This window comes from Nomascus leucogenys, chromosome 12 (assembly GCF_006542625.1).
Source record: "Nomascus leucogenys isolate Asia chromosome 12, Asia_NLE_v1, whole genome shotgun sequence".
NCBI classification, from domain to species: domain Eukaryota; kingdom Metazoa; phylum Chordata; class Mammalia; order Primates; family Hylobatidae; genus Nomascus; species Nomascus leucogenys.
This window is the reverse complement of record NC_044392.1, coordinates 89702274-89723502: the sequence shown is the minus strand read 5'-3', so window position 1 is coordinate 89723502 and position 21229 is coordinate 89702274. Positions and strand designations below refer to the sequence as shown.

Below are 21229 nucleotides of genomic sequence, written 5' to 3'. Positions count from 1 at the left end.
TGTGAGCTAGGAATGTGTTTTATGTTTTTAAAGAGTTGAAAAAAAGAGGAATATATGACAGAAACTATATGTGGCCCACACATATTTATTTACTCTCTGGCCCTTTACAGAAAAACTGTGCTAATTCCTGCTCTAGAGCCTTCATACTTTACTACTTGAAGGATAGCGTGACTGGCTATAAAATCCTTGGCTTATTTCCCTTGAGTTTCTTGTAAACGTTGAACCACTGATGTCTTGCTTTATATGTTACTATTTAGAAGTGTGATGCCAGCCGGATTTTCTTTTCTTTGTAAACTGACTTGAGTATTTTTGCCTGGAAGGTCAGAGAATTCCTTTAATGTGTAATAGTTTTAGCAGGCTATATCTCAGTTGAGAATTGTAGGTCAGATTTTTCTAGGTACACAGATTTTTCTAGGTACACAGTGGGCCCTTTCAATATGAAAATCAAAAATCAGAAATTGTTTTATTTCAAATGTTTTCTAAAATTATAATTTTAAATAGATCTGTTTCATTGTTTTGTTTTGTTTTGTTTTCTTTCAGGGGCAACAATTAGTCTTATCTTAGATCTTCTTTACCTTTATATCTGCCACTTTCATTCTGATCCATTTTACTCTTTTCATTATGTTTCACTTTCTTGGCTCCTTTTATTTCTATTCTATGTTTTTCTTACTATATTTTTGGTCATATATGTTCCATCTTGGAACACCTGCTAATTTATTCATTTCTGAGACAATTTCTTTTTCTTTATTTCTTGAGTTTGGCCAATTTTCATTTCACACCTTCCTATTGTTCTCCATTTTTATTACAAATTTTAAAATTTCTGTTTTATAGTGTTCATTAATATCTGCAAATGCTTAATTATATTTAATCTATGTTGGGAGCATTGTGAAGTTTTTCTTTGCTTCATGGCATGTTTGTTTTGATTTTACTCCTCAGTTTTGAGGTTTTCTTCATAAGTAACTGCGTGAGTGCTAGATTATTTTATAGATGTTCATGTTTATTTGCGTTGGATTTTTCCATTATCAGTAATAACAGGTGTTATTACAGAGGAACAGGGAGTGTTGTTTTGGTGGCTTACTGTGTTTCTTAAATCAGGAGCACCCTCTTCTGCTGCTGTAATGAAATGCAGTTTTTTGTTTTTTGGGTTTTTTTATTTTAATTTTAATTTTTTTTGAGATGGAGTCTCGCCCTCTCGCCCAGGCTAGACTGCAATGGCACAATCACAGCTCCCTGCAACCTCCGCCTCCCAGGTTCAAGCAATTCTTCTGCCTCCCGAGTAGCTGGGATTACAGGCATGTGACACCACACCCGGCTAAGTTTTTAGTAGAGACGGGGTTTCACCATGTTGGCCAGGCTGGTCTTGAACTCCCGACCTCAGGTGATCTGCCTGCCTTGGCCTCCCAAGAAATGCAGTTATATATGTTTCTTTTGTTAAGTAAATGGGGTCTTTTGGGGGAAATGGGTATGTTTTCTTTGGATTCTTTCCCACTAGCTTAGTTCAGCGGAGCTCGTATCTTGGCCATTTTCTTCTTTTTTCTTACCAAACTGGCTCCCAAGGAATCTCTCCCTTCCAAAGCATTTTCTTCTCTCCCAGAAGCTATGTCTTCCCATGATTACTGCCTCTGACTCCCTGTGTTTTTCAAATCCTTTCTTTTGAATTCCTCATAGAATCTACCAGGTTTTTTTTTCTTTTCTCTGTTTTTCCACTTCAGGTAGAGCCCTCTCTTTCCAGGCTAACTCGTGATTGGTGTTTCCTATCATTTATGTACAGTGCTGACACATAGTCCATATCTGACTCTCTGCTCAGATGTGGGCTCCTGACCACACTCTGATCTAGTAGTCTTTATTTCCTCACTTTTATGTAAAGAATTCTGTGCCCAAATTATGTTGTAGGCATAAATTTGGGTGGTTTTATTTGGCTTTTTTTATGGTAGTCTGGAAGATTTGTGGAGCAATTCTAATTTAGGTGGCTGCCGATATCCTGTGGGAACTCAACTTTATAACATAACAAAATAAATAAGCTAGAAAAATAATACAGTACTCTGCCCTTTATCTATCATTCCAAGACCCCCCGTGGATGCCTGAAAACACAGATAGAACTCAACCCTATATATACTATATATACTGTGTTTTTTCCTGTACGTATATACCTATGACAAAGTTTACTTTAGAAAGTAGGCACAGTAAACAACAAAAACAATAACTAATAATAAAATAGAACAATTATAACAATATACTATAATAAAAGTTATGTGAATGTGGCCTCTCTCTAAAAATATCTTATTGTATTGTACCGTGGGTAACTGAAAGCACAGAAAGTGAAACTACAGATAACGGGGAATAACTGTAAGACAAACAAAATAGAAGTGAGAGCTTGATGAAGATAAAAGTGAAAACTAATGAGGTACCAAAGCATAATTGAAAACAATTCAAGATCGATAAAGTGATAATAGGAGAAACATCAACATGGTAAGGCTTGAGGTAATTTATCAGAAAAGGGTAGATACTAGTCTGTTCTCACACTGCTATAAAAAAATACCTGAGACTGGGTAATTTATAAAGAAAAGAGGTTTAATTGGCTCATGGTTCTGCAGGCTGTACAGGAAGCATGGCATCATCTGCTTCTGGGGAGGCCTCAGGGAGCTTTCAATCACGGTGGAAGGCAAAGGGGGAGCAAGGCTGGAGCAGGAGGAAGGGGTGGGGGAGGTGCCACACACTTTTTAAATGATCAGATCTCACAAGAACAAACTCACTATCAGGAGAACAGTATCAATGGGGAAATCTGCCCCCATGATATAATCACCTCCCACCAGGCCCCACTTCCAACACTTGGGGATTACAATTCGACATAATATTTGGACGGGGACACAGATCCAAATCATATCAGGTAGAAACACAAAAATTAGGAAAGATGAAGGCAATAGGAACACAAACACAGAGGAGATAAGATATGGTAGAATAAAATGTAAAATTATCTGCTAAAATTTTGACATGTGACAGAACTACCAATTTTCTAAGCAAATATAATCAAAATTGACTCAAGATGAAAAAAATATTAATAGGCATCTTAGAAAATATTTAAAGTTATCATAACAGGCAACTGAGACCAGAAATCTTGGAAGGAAATCATGTTTAGAAAGAAAAATAACAGATTTTTTTTTTTATTTTAAGTTTGAAGTACTTGTATATAATGTCCAAGTAATAGAATACAGAGACCGGAATATGGGAGAGAATCTGCAGCTATAAATACAAAATTTGGAGTTCATCACCACTAAGTAAAAAGAATGCATTTCTGGTTTGCATTATCAAATACCTACGGGCAAGTGAAAAAAGAATGTGACAGTCTAGCCGATCTTACTCATTTTCATGTTTGCTTACAGATAGGTGAAAAAGAGTACATCACCCTACTAGATTACCCTTCACTTCTTTGTCAACCTGTTCTTTCTTCAGGAATAACTGATATATCTTTATTACAAACCGAAAGTAAGTATAGTGCAATCGTAAGTACAGATGATTCTGTGAGGTAAAGTAAATAATGTTAATGGGGAGTTACTGTTTAATCGGTATAGAGTTTCAGTTTGGGAAGATAAATAAGTTCTGGAGATGGGTGGTGGTGATGGTTTCACAACAATGTGAATGTTGTGCCACTGAACTGTACATTTAAAAATAGTTTAGATGTTACATTTTGTTATACAATATGTTCTACCACAATAAAAAAGTTAAATTATAGGAATTTTATTTTTATTTTTATTTTTTTTAGACAGAGTCTGACTCTGTTGCCCAGGCTAGAGTGCAGTGGCACTCACTGCACTCTCAGCTCACTACAACCTCCGCCTCTCGGGTTAAAGCGATTCTCCAGCCTCAGCCTCCCGAGTAGCTGGGATTACAGGCGTACACCACCATGCCTGGCTAATTTTTGCATTTTTAGTAGAGACGGGATTTCACCATGTTGGCCAGGGTGGTCTCAAACTCCTGGCCTCAAGTGATCCACCCACCTCAGCCTCCCAAAGTGCTGGGATTACAGGCATGAGCCACAGCACCTAGCCCAGGAATTTTATATTTATTACTACATATGTTTAGTCACCAACATTATTTCATTTTAAAATATATATTCTGGCCAAGCATGGTGGCTCACGCCTGTAATCCGACACTTTGGGAGGCTGAGGTGGGTGGATCACAAGGTCAGGAGTTCAAGACCAGCCTGGCCAACATGGTGAAACCCCATCTCTACTAAAAATACAAAAAAAATTAGGCGTGTTGGCAGGTGCCTATAGTCCTAGCTACTTAGAAGGCTGAGGCAGGAGAATCGCTTGAACCCAGGAGGTGGAGGTTGGAGTGAGCCAGTATCACACCACTACACTCCAGCCTGGGCAACAGAGTAAGACTCCATCTCAAAAAAATATATGTTTTATATTTTAGAATATATATATATATATATATATATATTCTAAAATATACATTTTCTATGTAAGATTTAAGTACAATAATTTTGAATCCCAGATAAATTTACCAAAAGAGTTAAACCAAAGAATATCAGAATGACTGCTTGAGCTTTACCTAGTTTCTACACATATATGAAATGCAGAAAAACACTATTTTATAAATCCCCTTATATATCACTCTTGGAAACTGAAATGACTCCTTTGCATTTTCCACATGGTAAATGCTATACTGTAGCAAGAAAAACAGTTTGGGATAAAATTTATTCTTGCTGCTTTAGACATTTTTAAGTTTTACACTCCATATTTTAGGATATGAGCCATCTTTCAGCTTTGAGACATTGACGAATATGAGTTATAATCTCTTTAGGAGAGAAGATTATCAAACAAATGAAACAAGTAAAGGAAGAAAGAAGGTATCTGGAAAGAAATAGAGAAGAACTAGTAAAAACAGTTGAAAAGCTATTTGAACAAAGCAAATTAAAACAATATCATGGTAAAGTTTATTACATACCTTTTATCACTGTAAAGAAAACTTAAGTTTTACAGAATTAATCCTTTTAGAATAAAAAAGTTATAATTAATATTTACTGTTTTACTATTTTAAGTGGTACGTGATTAAGTTCAATATAGAAAACATGAAATTATTATTCAACTCTATAGAATAAATGCTTTACATAGGGTTTTAAAATTAAAACTCAAATATTTTCATAACTGAAACTCATTAACTTGTTTATTAATTGTTCTATTCATTTATCAAATGCCTATTGAATCTGGCCACTATTCTAGGGGCTTAGGAGACACTATTAAGACAGACACAATCTCATCCCTGCCCACATAGATCTTACAGTCCAGAGGGGAAATGATAAGCAAGCTAAGCATTAATGATACATCCTTGCCGGGGCAGTGGTTCATGCCTGTAGTCCCAGAACCTGGGAGGAGGCCAAGGCAGGTGGATCATTTGAGGTCAGGAGTTTGAGACCAGCCTGGCCAATATGGTGAAACTCCCATCTCTACTAAAAATACAAAAATTAGCCTAGCCGGGTGTGGTGGTGGGCACCTGTAGTCCCAGTGACTGCAGAGGCTAAGGCAGGAGAATGGCTTGAACCCAGAGGCGGAAGTTGCAGTGAGCTGAGATTGTGCCACTGCACTCCAGCATGGGTGACAAAGCAAGACTCTGCCTCAAAAAAAAAAAACAAAAAAAAAACAAACTTGATGAAAACTATGATAAAGGAATTACAAAGTTCTATGGATAGGAATACAAAGGAAGAACACCTAAATTAGATGGAAGAGATCAAGAGAGGCTTCCAGGAAAAGTGTTGGATATGCTAGGATCTGAAGTATGCTTCTTGGTTCTACGTCTTCGGGCATGCTTTTCCCTCTGCCATCTACTTCTCCTCTTACCTTGAGGTACCCTCTTCCCAGTTTACCTGCCTATTTCCTATTAGTCATTCAAGATCACCTTATATATCACTTACTGTAGAAGCCTACTTTGAGTCCCTTGGACTCTTCTGTACTTAATTTTTTGATATGTGTGTGTGTGTGCCTTGCTTTTAAAAGTGAATGAATGAGGGAAGTTAAGTAAGTTTTTTTGCAGTACAATTAGAAACAGTGTTGTTAGGACGGGTGGACTGATGAGGCAGGATGAAGACAGTACATGATGGTGACTTGAGAGTTGCTAAATGATTTGAGAGGCCTCCGTTTTGGGTTGTGTTTGAGGATTATAAGGATAAGAGATATCTATGGAATTAAGTGGTTTTAGGATTCTCAATTTACAGCAAAATCGTTTCAGCACTAGAACTCACTGAAGATTATAGACAATGTCAGGAGATATTTCTCAAGATTCTGCCTTACAATGTGTTATTCTGAAAGTGGTGGCAATGAGTCAGCCTTGTTGTAGTGTTAAAAAAGCAATTTTATCAGACAGATTTGAACAATGGACTGAAAATCACAGGACCAGGATTGTAACACCAGATCTATCTTTTACTTAGACAAGTTACTTCCCCTCTTTGTGCCTCACCCTTTCTGTTTATGAAATGGAAATGATCCATCACTTCCTATTTCAACAGGAATATTTCAAGATAAAAGGTATGTATTGGCCATAAAATATTTATTGAGCCTACTATGTGCTGGGCACTGTTTTAAATGCTGAGGATACAGCAGTGAACAAGACAGACATGGCCATGCCCATAAGGAGCTTGCTTCCCTATGGGAAGAGACAGAAAATAAACAAATAAGTAAGACAATATCAGCTTTGATCAGAGCTGAGAATTCAATTAAAAAGAGCATAGTAAAGAGTGATGAGGCAGGGAAGAGATGCTTTAGGTAGAATTTTCAGAGAAAGTATTTCTGAGAAGATTAAGATTTGATTAATAGGGAGGCAGGCACAAAGGGAACACTAAATATCAAGTTCAAGAAATAAGAATGACCTTGTGGTATTAAGGGCCTGAAATAAGACCAGTGCTGCTGAAACACTATGTAAGGAGGAATGTAGAGGGTGATAAAATCAGAAAGGTCAGCAAGGAATAGATGAGCCAAATCAAAGATTTTGGATTTTTTCTAAGCAAGGTAGGAAGCCACTAGAGGATTTTGAGCTAGGGATTTATATGATTTTTAAAAATATTTTAGAAAGATCAGAATGACTGCTGTATAGAATACCCTGTACAGGGGCAAGAATGAAAGCAGACAGACCAATTAGAAAGAGAATGCAGACTGCTTGGTAAAAGATGATATTGACTAAGGACATAGCATTGAAGAAGGTGGAATGTGCTAGATGCTAGAAGTATTTTGGCAGTAATACCGGTAGAAGTTGCTAAGGGATTGGATAATAGAGCATGAGATAAATAGCCAAAATCTTGAGCTAAAGTTCCATATACCTATATAATTTTAATTAAATCACCTTATAAAGTAGAATTTTTAAATTTGAGATTTTTGTTTCTATGACAATCTAAAAGAAAGAAACTAAACAGATTCTGGTATACTGGCATATAGTTTGTGTTCCTATTAAGTTTGTATTTAGAATCTCATTGGTGTCAATGCAATTTGTTAAACTGGTAGTGTTTAATTTCTAATGATTAATTTTGGATTAGTTTTCCATAATAATGGGAAAAAGTAACATATATATATTACTTTTATAGTTATATGTAAGTATATATGTTATATTGTTTTATATGTCATAGATTACTATATATAACAAGTATATAGCTTTCGTAATATATATTACTATTAAATGTATTACTTTTAGATATATTACTTTTATAGTAATGTATATTACTATAAAATATATATATATTACTATATTTCTACACAAGTTCTCTTATTGTCCAAAAAACATTTCTTCCTCAGGTCTAATGACCTCAGTATATAAAAAAAGGAGAAGAGGAGAGAAAGAGGAAAATGGTTTAAATTGACATTAGCCCTAGGGTCCTTTCCAGGATGAAAAGTTGAATCCTTTAATACTCAAATGAAAGCCTTTGCTTTTTTTTTTTTTTTAATAGCCTATGATGGTTGGAAGAAAAAATACTTGGAAACAAAGAAAGTCACAGCATCAATGGAGGAGGTTTTAACAAAACTTCGAGAAGATTTGGAACTCTGCTATAAAAAACTGCTCATGCAGCTTGAAGCCAGGGAGATCAAGATGAGACCAAAGAATCTGGCAAACATCACAGACTCCAAGGTATTACTAAATGTGTCCCCCATCCATTAGAGAAGTTCTGTTCAAAACACATGCTTTATAAGTGCTAGTAGTATCACAAGATGCATTGGGCTAACTTTGACTTAAACTTGCTTAAAACAATAAAAAAACTCATGACCTTATGTAATAGGAGGAGGATTGCTGAGGAGATACAGTCAACAGCTTAATGTTGCCTTTAAGGGGGTCTGATATTTCCTTTCTATTATTTTCAGTGTTAATTTCATTGTAAGACTGCTTTTTCTAATGGTAGCAATAGAATGGTCAATGGCAAGTAGGGCTTTATATCCCCAAACAGGGAGAAACCTCTCTCTGAATCATGGAATATATAAATCTTTCCCTTTATCCTAGGTAAGGGATCAACTAGGCCTACCCCTGGGTGAGAAATAGTTGCCAAGGAATGCTATATGCTGACTGACTTAGACTAATTAGGATTTACCTCTGTACCTGGGACAGGGTCCATTTCCTGACTCTTTGGGAAAGAGGCAAATACCTGATGAAGTAGGGCAGGGGACAAACAGTGTCTGCTATAGTCCTGTTATTTGGTGATGGTGGCGGGAGGGCTTATAACACCCAGGAATTTAAAGAAATTATGAAATTTTGATCAGTTCTTTTTTTTTTTGAGACAGCCTTGAATCAGAGACATGAAGTTTATTTTATTATTAATTCCACCATATAATTAAATAACAGACAAAAAAATTCAAGAGGGCATTTAACAATTTAATTTGGGTTGGATCAATCCCACTTATCCAAAAGTGACTTTAAAATATGTTAACTATGATTAAAAGTAAGGATTTAACTTTAGACAAGATGAAATATTAAAAGTTTACTATTTTAAATAAATTTAATATAAAATCCAAATAGGCTCAAGTAATGGTTTGTCCACAGTAGTTGGTAATTTTTTTTAGCATAGCTTATACTTTATCTTACTGTTTAATCAGTTCAATATAAGAATTTTTTCACAAAGCCAGTTTAAAACTCTTAAATAACTTCTTTAGAGAGGACCACTATAACTCATAAACTTTTCTGGACAAAACCAAGAAGTCTTCTTATTTTAAATAGGTTTTCTTGTATTAAATGAGTTTCTGCATATAAAATATGGTATCATATAATATTAAGTATTTTAAAATAATTCTAATCTGATTCAGCTGCTAAAGCATTATGCCATTTTCCAAAGTCTTGCTAATAACTAAGGTATTATTCCTTTCATAGTATTCTTTTCATAGTAATAGTTGTTGGTTTTTATGGTGCTAATTTAATGGTAACTTTAGAGAAAGTGTTCCCTAAAATGCAAGAAATCAACAGAAACAAATAGTAATTTCTCCAAAGCAATTTAATTTCCTTTATGGAATAGGTTATTTTCATGATTTACTCTTTTGATATTTATCATTTCATAGTTTATGTTCACAAGGCAGTTAAAAATAAAAATGTTTATATGTTATACTAAATAAATGTCTATCTATCCACACAGAATTACCTGATAATCCAGATCACTGAGGTACAGCATGCAATTGACCAGCTTAAGAGAAAACTGAATACTGACAAAATGAAACTCATAGTAGAAGTTAAGGTAATTTACATTTTTCCTAATCAGATTATTATAACATTTATCTTGAAATAAAATATTTTGGTGTTTTAACTTTGGGTGTCAATAATATAAGGGTAGCCAGGATTGATTGTATTAAAATTGTTACCTTAACAATAAAGAGCATGGGTGAAAAAAAAATGCAAGAAGAAAAACTAAACCTGTGAAAAGATGCATGATATAATAAAGCCAAAGTAAAATTTAGTAAAATTAAAGGAAAAGGAACCTGTGAGTCAATATATTCTCAAAAAAAAATTTTAGGTAGTTTTCCTGTATTAGAATTATTAAGTCTGATAAACCACTGACCTCTCCTCTGAACCAACATTTAATCTTTCATGGGTAATCATTTCATTTTTTCTGGTTATTTTCATATGTATTCTATTATTTAAATATGAATAATGTGTCTTCTACTAGATGTTAAGTTTCCTTCCGGGCAGAGACTATGCCTCAGTTAACTTTGTTTCTCCCATGGGACCTTTTGTATAGCAGATGCTTAGTAGAGGCTTCTGGGCATGCTCTATTTGGTGAGAACTGTGTACAACTAATTACATCATAGAAATTATCTGTGAAGTACAGATGTATTAAAAAGCTTTTTTGTTGAACAGAAAACAGAAGAAGATTATACATTTTCACACAAGTACCCATGGCAAGGCAGGAAAATGAGAACGATAATTATATGAATGCTCTCATTTCTTTATCAGAAACAGCTTTATGACACAGAATAATGACTCCATTCTAGAATTAGCTCTTTTTAAAAATTTTTAAGAAGAAAAAAGAAAATAAGTACTGTCCTGGATTTCAGATAAAAATAAAATCTTAAAATAAAAAAATAGAATTAGTACTGTCCAATAGAACTTATGTGATGACAGAAACGTTCTATGCCTGCACTGTCAGATTGGTAGCCACTAGCCACCTATTGATATTGAGCACTTGAAATGTAGTTTGTGTGACTGAGGAACTGAATTTTAAATTTTATTTAATTTTAGTTAATTTAAGTTTAGTAGTTACATATGGCAACTGGCTTCTACTATACTGGACAGTGCAGTTCTATATTCTTTTTACAAGCAGCATTCTCGAGGCTAAATAAGCCCTGGTTTGGCACTAAGAAGCTTAAAACTTAAAATAGAAAAGGAAAAGAGCAGAGGTTAATTTTTAACAAAATATCAGTTAAATATGCACTCAAAAAATAATTTGTTCAATGAAGGAAAACTGTGTCTATTCAATATATGGAGATAAAGCCAATATGTAAACTTGCACACTTAATAATTGGGTAGGTAGGAAGGAGTAATAAAAATGCCCCCAGAGGCTTGGATTATGACTCCCCTCATGCTGTTTTCTTCTGGAAAACATGCGTATTACTTATAAGCTTTGTATATTTTAACATTACAAATGTCACTCATGGTTTGAACCCAAATTAGAATTGTTCATACAAAAACGGTAAGGACAAGTGGAATAAGAGGAAAAAAAGAGAACAAAGTTTTCAGCTTATAGGCTGGGGGGAAAACTCCTATATTTAACCATAGTGCCTGATTGACACGTAACAGACATTATATAAGAAGTTTTATTGATTTCTGAATGATCTCCCCAAAACAGCACTACCTATAAGATTCAGAACTAAGGGACAAAAAAAACCTAGCCTGAGTCTCTTGCAACCATATTTATTCAAGATAGTATAGCATAAGTAGTGCTTCTCAAAGTTTAATATGATATCATCTGAGGATCCTGTTTAAAAATGCAGGATCTGACTCAGTAGGTCTGGGTGCAGCCTGAGATTCTTCCTATCTAACAAGCTCCCAACTGATGCTAATGCTGCTGTCCACAGACAACACTTGGAATAGTAAGGGCTCTGGTACCAGGTGGTCTGAGTTTGAATCCTGGCTGTACCCACTGCACTTACTAGTTTTTTATCTTGAGCAAGTTACTTAGCCTCTAAAGGTCTCCATTTCAACTGTAAAATGGGGATAAATACTAGTATCTGATTCTGTAAAATTTTTGAAAAAAAAATAAGAGACTAATACACTTAGAAGAGTGCTTGCCACAGAGTAAACACTATATTTCTGAAATATCTATTCAGTTCCTAAGGGCTAGGAATTAAGGGTTTTTTTGTATTTTGTTTTCTTGTTTTCACTATTTTCTTTACACATTGAGAACAACAGGTTTTGAAGTTTAAGCAAAACATAAAATTCTTTCTCACTCTAGTTTTTAGTACAGTTCAATTGTATTGTCCCTATCTACTCACAAACAAGGTTATCTTATAGCATATCTCGCCAGTAGATAACCATGCTTATTAAATGGCATTCATAATCTACACATTTACTGTAGTAATCCAGTGGGAGTGAAAGCACTGAAGCCAAATGAGAGAAGAGTTAAAGCGGTTACAAAAACCCTGTTTACATGACAATTATGATGTACTTTTAGAAGGGTATGATGAAGTTCATCTTTGAAAAGTAATTCTTTTTACAGATGAGAAAACAAGCAGTTTCAGATTTACGAACATTGAAAACTGAACTGGCACAGAAGAAAAAATAATACATCTCTACAATCTCAATTAGGTATGTTAATTTAAAACTTTTATTTGTAAAAAAATTTAAATATGTATTTGAACAGATTTGTTTAACCATTATTCTCCTTGGCAATGTTTTATATAAAGCACAAGGTTTCTCTTTCTGCACTCTCCATGTGGGTATTACAAAATGTTTCAGGAAATATTAGAAGTAATATAAAGCAAAATGATGACTGGTTATTTTTAACATTCCAAGTCTTTTACATATTATTTTACAGTGCTAATTTTATAATTTTCATTTTTAATAATTTAATAATTTAATAAAATAATTCAATAATTTAATAATTGATTTAATAATTTAATAATTTAAGAGCTAATATAACTATGAAATCTATTTGCAAAGAATAAATGTGTATTAATGAATACTAATATATTTGCATGAAAATACAGACTTCATTTAACTTAATTTGTTCATTATATCTTAATTAAAAGAAATCTGGAAATATAAAAGAATAGGGGGTATTGAACTTGCATTCTGAGCTATGATAGAGATAAGCATCTAAGAATTTAAAGTTTTTAATTCATTTACTTTAGAAATATGAAGACAACAGTGATCCAACATATATTATGAAAATGGTTGATTTTACTCTGTCACAAACAATTGTGTAAATAGGAAATGTAATATTCTCATAACAGATGGTTCAATCATCATGTATTCCAATTTAGAGGGGCAAAATGTGCAGGGAAGCCAGGATTTATGTAAATCTAGAGTTCAAAGACACAGATTTTTAATCTGTAATTAGGAACTAATAAGGGCAGCACAATGTTGTTCTTAATTCCCTGGAGAAAGAAAACAGATTTTATTACATTTATAAAAATTATTTGTATAAAATTGATCTTTTAGAAAGAGAATTAGTGGAGAAGCTAATCAGTGTCTTTAGATCATTAAAAGTACAATGCAGCTCATGCCTGTAATCCCAGCTCTTTGGGAAGCCAAGGCAGGAGGAATGCTTGAGCCCAGGAGTTGGAGACCCATCTAGACAACATAGCAAGACCCTGTCTCTACAAAAAATAAAAATAAAAAAGATACATTGCGATGTAGAAAGAAAAATTTAACCATGTAAAGCAAGTTAGCCAAGAAATAAATTATATATGTCCATAAATGAAGAAATATTAATAATTAGAAGTGTGACAGTGAACAGAATCAAGTTCAATTGCAAGTTATTCCTATTATTAAAAATTTTACTAATGAACCTCATAAAAATAATGTAGTTGGAAAATATTAGGTAGCTCTAACTTACCAATTCAAAATGTTACAGTTACATTCTTGTATTTTGTGAATACATTTAATCTTCTGGATTCTTTTTAATTCTCACTCACTGTCCAAAGGTTTAGTTCAAGTACCTCAGAGAGCATAAACACTCTATGGAGTCAGGAAGCAGAAAAATTATTTTCATCAGTTTGATGAACCTAAAGAGGAGACTCTGCATTGTAGGTTTTAAATTTAACATTTATTGAAGGGTTGCGGGAAAAGTATAGCACAAACTGCTTTTCAAAGACTAGGTTGTTAAAAACTCTAAGCAAACAATTTCCACTTCAGATTATACATATTTTAAAAATCAGCATTGATTCGTAAGCATATATTTTACTATAATGAAGGGAAATATGGCATAATAAAATTCTGAAAGCAATTTTTCCCAATTAAATTATAGTGTTGAAACATCTAATAGAGGAATATTTAATAGGTAAGTTGACTTGCTTCTTGTCTTTATGTTCCTGGATACTGAGGACATTCATGTGTATTTTTCAAGTTCAAACAATCAAAACATTTATTTATTCTTTTTTTTTTAGTATACCAATAAGTATATAGCAACATAACAAAAATGCAAGAAACCAGATGTTTATACAGATCATTTTTCTAAATCTTGATGGTTTGACAAAAGATGTTCATCTCTGTAACAGCTTTGGCTTTAAGACTTCCCACATTTCTTCAGTTTGCTGTTTGGCTACAGCATCTCCAGAGTAGTCAAGACAGTTTGCATTCCACATGCCAATGCCCCGCAAGCCATAGTTTTGTATATATGTTGCCTTTAAAGAAATACTCTGAGGGTTATCATACCATACTTGATGAAAGTGGCCAGCAGGATCCTATATAAATAAATTAAAATGGAGATTTTAAAGTACTTAGTACAATTCAGCACCATAGGAAAGGGAAAAATAAATAGAAGAAGTATACAGTATAATAAGAGGGAAAAAAGTTTCCTAAATCTAATTATTCAAAAAGGATACAATGAAATAAAAATTTTAGGGCGTAACACTTTCCTATTCTAAATTCCATGGTTCCATATTTGATACAAATGGTCCCCAACTTAACAATGGTTCAACTTATAATTTTTAGACTTTACGATGGATTTATCAGGGTATTTCGTTCATTTTCAACTTATCATATGTTTATGGGTTTATTAGGACACAATACAATCATAAAAATGATCAAAGGACATCTGTACTTTCTAGGTATTATTGCTTATGGCACTTTTAACAATGGCAAAGATTACAAAAACGAGCCTCCTAATAGATTCTACTTGAGCTCCTTTTCATGTCCTAAGATTCTTTCCTTGCCCTTGGCCAGTGATTATTAGCCAAGATGTACATCTGAATCACCTGTGGAGCTTTTAAAATACAGATTCCTGGGTCCCACACCACATGAAACCTATTGAATCCAAATTCTCCAGGGTTATTGCTAGGGCATATATTTGTTTTGTGTTTTAATGTTTCATTAGCTAATGCTGGTATGCAACCAAAGTTAAGGAGAATCAATGCTCTGGTCCTCTAAAACCAGCTTATGTGCTTTTTTGTATTCTCTGTAGTTGCTGGAAGTGTGCCTAGCTAGGAGCTCTACAGAAGATTTTGTTTATGATGAATCAGCCAAATCAAAAGGTAATGGCAATGGAGGAGAAAAGTACATCCTTTTCTAGGTCTTACAGATTCATTCTCAGAGTCTGTTAGGTCTGCACTTCATTGGTGACTTAACACACACCTGATTATGAGCCATAAATTAGATTCTGGTCTTATGCTCACCTTCCACCCTAAAAAGTCCTTCTACCTAGAATCAACTACCTCTATCTAGTACTACCACAGTCTCTCTCAGGAGGCACATGAGCTATTGGATAAGAGACAAAAGAAAAGGGAAGGGAGCAGATCTAAGACAAAGTACAAGATAGGAGATAAAAAATAGAAAGAACTGTGACTAAAAATAATTTACTTATTTTTATATACATCTAGGAAACTCCTTAAAGGCATTTCTGAATTAATGCCAGTAATATTTACAGCAGCACTCCAGGAATTACAATAGTCTCTTAAGATGACCACTTTGGGGCCGGGCGCAGTGGCTCATGCCTGTAATACCAACACTTTGGGAGGCCGAGGCAGGCAGATCATGAGGTTGAGAGATCAAGAGCATCCTGGCCAACATGTGATGAAACTCCATCTCTACTAAAAATACAAAACAATTAGCAGGGCTTGGTGGTGCATGCCTGTGGTCACAGCTACTCTGGAGGCTGAGGCAGGAGAATTGCTTGAACCCGGGAGATGGAGGTTGCAGTGAGCTGAGATCACGCCACTGCACTCCAGCCTGGAGACACAGCAAGACTCTGGCTCAAAAAAAAAAAAAAAAAAGACCATTGTGAAAATTATTTGAAAATAATTCACCTAGTAAATGAATACACTGTGGCATATTTAAATGTAGTAGACTAATTGTAATCAAGCATATCTCAGTCTATATCTTATATTCCATTCTTTAACATTTTTAGAACTAGACAAAGCCATGCATGCTCTAGTAATAGTTGTGATTCATTATTAAAAGGCAACTTGTAGAACTTGTACTTAAATATGACAGATTATTGAAGATTCAGGGGCAAACCCAAAGACATATACCTTTGAATTTTGCCATCATTCTAGCTAGTACTTTGAGCCTTTTTGATATTATTAAGAAATTCAAATGTCTCAAAATTGTAAAGGATCAAAGGACAAAACTAAGCACATGTAAGACTAATTTATGCATGGTTAAGGCATATTTGCTTTCTAGAATATTGAGTCCAAGATGAGCTGCTATTGCTGAAACAGCCCAATAGAGTGATTCTCTTCAAACAAAACAGAAACTTGATTCATGTTGCTATAGAATTTTGCAATTAACAAAAAAGAGGGGGCCAGGTGCGGTGGCTTATGCCTGTAATCCCAGCACTTTGGGAGGCCAAGATGGGTGAATCACCTGAGGTCAGGAGTTCGAGACCAGCCTGGCCAACATGGTGAAACCCCGTCTCTACTACAAATACAAAAATTAGCTGGGTGTGGTGTATGCCTGTAATCCCAGCTACTCAGGAGGCTGAGGCAGGAGAATTGCTTGAACCCAGGAGGCAGAGGGTACAGTGAGCCGAGATCGTGCCACTGTACTCCAGCCTGGGCGAAAAGAACAAAACTCCATCTCAAAAAAAAAAAAAAAAGAGGAAGGAGGCCGGGCGCAGTGGTTCACACCTGTAATCCCAGCCCTTTGGGAGGCTGAGGTGGGCAGATCATGAGGTCAGGAGATCGAGACTATCCTGGCTAACACGGTGAAACCCCGTCTCTATTAAAAAAACTACAAAAGAATTAGCCAGGCGTGGTGGCAGGCGCCTGTAGGCATCTCTACTAAAAATACAAAACAATTAGCAGGGCTTGGTGGTGCATGCCTGTAGTCCCAGCTACTTGGGAGGCTGAGGCAGGAGAATGGCGTGAACCCGGGAGGCGGAGCTTGTAGTGAGCCAAGATCACGCCACTGCACACCAGCCTGGGTGACATAGCAAGACTCCATCTCAAAAAAAAAAAAAAAAGAGAAAGGAAACAGTTATAACTAGATTTTTTTCTAAAGTGGCATTAAATGGCCTTCAATGCTCACCAAAATGTTTCCTGAATTCTAAGACCTTAAAGAATGTGTTTCTTCATAGAAACAGAGTAAAAAGGTGGTTACCAGAGGCTGGGGGTGGGAAGAATAGATGTTTCAAAGGACACAAATTTTCAATTAGACAGGAACAATAAATACAAGAAATCTACTGTATCCCGTGGTGACTATAGTTAATAACAATGTATTATGTTGAAAATTCCTAAGAGAATGGATTTTAAGTGTTCTTACCATTTAAAAAATGGTATGTGAGGTAATACATATGTTAAATAACTTGATTTAGCCATTTCACAACGTATAGATATATCAAAACATCATCTTCTACACCATAAATACAGATAATTTTTACCTGCCATTAAACTTTTTTTTAATTAAAAAAAAAGAGGCCAAGTACAGTGGCACACACCTGTAATCCCAGCATTTTGGGAGGCCAAAGTGGGAGAATCACTTAAGGCCAGGAGTTCAAGACCAGCCTGGGCAATATAGAAAGACCCCGTCTCTACAAAAAGTAAAAAAATCAGCCAGGCATGATGGCACATGCCTATGGTCCTAGCTACTTGGTAGGCTGAGGCAGGAGGATTGCTTGAGCCCAGGAGGTCAAGGCTGCAGTGAGCAAGATTGTGTCACTGCACTCCATCCTGGGTGACAGAGCAAAACCTCGTCTAAAAAAAAAAGAAGAATGTGTTCCTGAATTTTCACATTCATTAAGGAAAAAACAACAGATTACTAAAGTCAGGATTACAAACAGTATATGGTAGTATATACTGTCCTAAGATTCTATGTTATATATTTTTAAATTACAGGCATACCTCATTTTATTGTACTTTGCTTTATTGTGCTTTGCAGATATTAAATATTTTGCAAATTGAAGGTTTATGGCAACTCTGTTGAACAAGTCTATTGGTGCCATTTTTCCAACAGCAAGTGCTCATTTTGTGTCTCTGTGTCACATTTTGGCAATTCTTACAATATTCCAAACTTTTTCATTATTATTATATCTGTTATGGTGATCTGCAATCAGTGGTCTTTGATGCTACTATTGTGATTGTTTGTCGGCACCATGAACTGCCCATATAAGACTTAATAACAATATTTGGCTGGGTGCAGTAGCTCACACCTGTAATGCCAACACTTCGGAAGGCCGAGGTGGGAGGATCACTTGAAGTCAGGAGTTTCAGACCAGCCTGGCCAACATGGTGAAACCCCATCTCTACTAAAAATACAAAAAATTAGCCAGGCGTGGTAGGGCATCCCTGTAACCCCAGCTACTTGGGAGGCTAAGGCACAAGACTCGCTTACACCCGGGAGGCAGAGGTTGCAGTGAGCGGAGGTTGCAGTGAGCTGAGATTATGCCACTGCACTCCAGCCTGAGTCATGGAGTGATACTCCATCTCAAAAAAAAAAAAAAAGACTTAATAACGATATTGAAATTAGACAATAACCTTACAATGGGAATTTTGCAATGAATAAAAAAGAGGAAGAAAACAGTTATAATTAGATTGTTTTCTAAAGTGACATTAAATAGCCTTCAAGGCTCACCAAAATGTTTCCTGAATTCTAAGACCTTAAACAATGTGTTGGCAGGGTGCAGTGGCCCATGCGTGTAATCGCAGGCCTTTGGGAGGCCAAGGCAGGTGGATCATTTGAGGTCAGGAGTTTGAGACCAGCCTGGCCTACATAGTGAAACCCCATCTCTACTAAAAATATAAAAATTAGCCTGGCTTAATAGTGGGCACCTGTAATCCCAGCTATGTGGGAAGCTGAGGAGTAGAATTGCTTGAACCCAGGAGGCAGAGGGTGCAGTGAACCCAGAGGGTGCCACTGCACTAAAGCCTGGGCGACAGAGCAAGACTGTCCAAAAAAAAAAAGAAAGAAAGGAAGGAAGAAACAAGAATCCCTCTTCCCTAAAATTGGTCATAGAAACCAGAGCCTCTTTTCCCCAAAACCAGCCATAAAGTCTAAAAATGTTACTCTAACCTTTCCCACCACCACCACCTTTCTGTGTAATAGCTGGCCATAAAGATATTAAGACTCTCATTCCAGAGAGGTCCTACCCCATACCCATGAGAAGAAATCCTTCCCAGAGAGAGGCCAAGAAAAATCCGAACAGACAGACCTTGCTGAGTTTTCCCACTCGGTCCATCTGCATTAGCTCATGCCCTTTATTCTGATCACAGTTCCACATAGCTGTCCATACTTCGTTCAACCTAAGCACAAAAATGGACAGTTTTTCCTGTATCTTTGGGTTTTCATTCTGAAACCTCCCATGTGGGGTAAAATTATAATCAAACACATTTTAAAAGGCAGAGATCCCTTTCTTCAAATAAATCTTATACTGGAAGAAGATGATGCTATTTAAGACTTTGCTAGCTAGACAGGAGAAGTCAATACCTGGCTTTAAAGCTCAAAGTACAGGCTGATTCTCTTGTTAGGGACTAATGAGGGTGGTAACTTTAAGTTGAAGCCAGTGTTCATTTACCATTCCAAAAGTCCTACGGCACTTAAGAATTATGCTAAATTGACTCTGCCTGTGATCTATAAATGGAATAACAAAGCCTGGCTCACAGCACATCTGTTTACTGAATATCTTAAGCCCATTGTTGAGATGTACTACTCAGAAAAAAAAAGAGATTTCTTTTAAAATATTACTGCTCATTGACAATGCACTTGGTCACCCAAGAGCTCTGATGGAGAACACAAGATGAGTGTTATTTTCATGCCTGCTAACACAACATCCATTTTGCAGCCCAAGGAACAAGGAGTAATTTCAACTTTTAACTCTTATTAATTAAGAAATAGATTTTGTAAGGCTGTAACTGCCAAAGACAGTAACTCCCTTCATGGATCTGGACAAAGTAAACTGAAAGCTTTGAGGAAAGGACTCACCATTCTAGATGCCATTAAGAACATTCATGATTCATGTATGGGAAGAGGTCAAAATATCAACATTAACAGGAGTTTGGAAGAAGTGGGTTATAACCCTCATGGATGACACTGAGGGGTTTAAGGCTTCAGTGAAGGAAGTAACTGCAGAGGTAGTGGAAACAGCAAGAGAATTAGAATTGGAGGTGAATCCTAAATATGTGACTAAATTGCTACAATCTCATGATAAAATTTGAATAGATGAGGAGCTACTTCTTATGAATACGCAAAGAAAGTGGTTTCTTGAGAATGGAATCTATTCCTGGTAAAATGCTACGAACATTGTTCAAATAACAGCAAAGGATTTAGAATATTCTATAAACTTATTAATAAAGCAGCAGCAGGGTTTGATAGGATTGACTCCAATTTTGAAAGTTCTACTGTGGGTAAAATGCAATCAAATAGCATCACATTTTACACAGAAATCTTTCGTGAAAGGAAGAGTCAATTGATGTGGCAAACTTCACTGTTGTCTTATTTTAAGAAATTGCCATAGCCACCCCAACCTTCAGCAACCACCACCCTGATCAGTCAGCAGCCATCAATGTGAAGGCAAGACACTCTTCCAGCAAGCAGGTTATAACTTGCTAAAGGCTCAGGTGATCGTTATCATTTTTTTAGCAACAAAGTATTTTTAAATTAAGGTATGTACTTTTTTTAGACATAATGCTATTACACACTTAACAGACTACACTATAGTATAAACATAACTTTTATATGCATGGGGAAACAAAAAATTCATGTCACTTGCTTTATTGCTATATTTACTTTATTGTGGTGGTCTAGAACTGACCCTGCAACATCTCTAAGGTATGCCTGTATATGTAATTGGTTACCATAACTTTTAACAAACTATATCCATGAAACACTGTTTCTAAGAACTGCATGTTTCTAAGAATGCTGTGAAACAAGATTCTATGTCAAACAGTTAAACTGCCTTATGTATTATGGCACTTCTCAAACCCATTAATATAATCGTTGTTATAAATCTCCAAGAGGGGCGTACAGTATATAGTGTTTTTCTAAATATATTTGGCCATGGCACACGTGTGTATATTTTGCACACATGTGCATCTGTATGTGTAATATTAACAGTTCCCAGGACAGACTAATATAAATACTGTTTAGGAAAGATAAGATTACAGTACACTCTAGT

At 35.5% G+C, this 21229-nt stretch overlaps 2 protein-coding genes across 5 annotated transcripts in view; one reads left to right on the top strand and one right to left on the bottom strand.

Annotated features, from left to right (window-relative positions):
• Positions 1-15334, top strand: part of SPATA1 (spermatogenesis associated 1) — a 54662-nt gene extending 39328 nt beyond the window's left edge. The window contains 7 exon segments of the mRNA XM_003260266.3: positions 3381-3483; positions 4810-4935; positions 7937-8115; positions 9602-9700; positions 12179-12239; positions 12242-12267; positions 15086-15334. Of these exon segments, the coding sequence (XP_003260314.2) occupies positions 3381-3483; positions 4810-4935; positions 7937-8115; positions 9602-9700; positions 12179-12239; positions 12242-12267 (594 nt within the window). The 3' untranslated portion in view covers positions 15086-15334.
• Positions 4442-21229, bottom strand: part of CTBS (chitobiase) — a 28898-nt gene continuing 12110 nt past the window's right edge. The window contains exons 7-9 of one of the 4 annotated variants that reach the window (XR_004032730.1): positions 20038-20178; positions 19268-19358; positions 14279-14366 (exon numbers count right to left, since the gene is read on the bottom strand). Coding sequence is in view for 2 of the 4 variants with exons in the window: in XM_003260263.2 (XP_003260311.2) it covers positions 14166-14366 (201 nt within the window). In the remaining 2 variants the exon portion in view is untranslated. Of the gene's footprint in view, positions 4860-12268; positions 14367-19267; positions 19359-20037; positions 20179-21229 lie in introns of those variants that run through there. The other 3 variants (XR_004032729.1, XM_030825131.1, XM_003260263.2) reach the window with 3 other exon arrangements.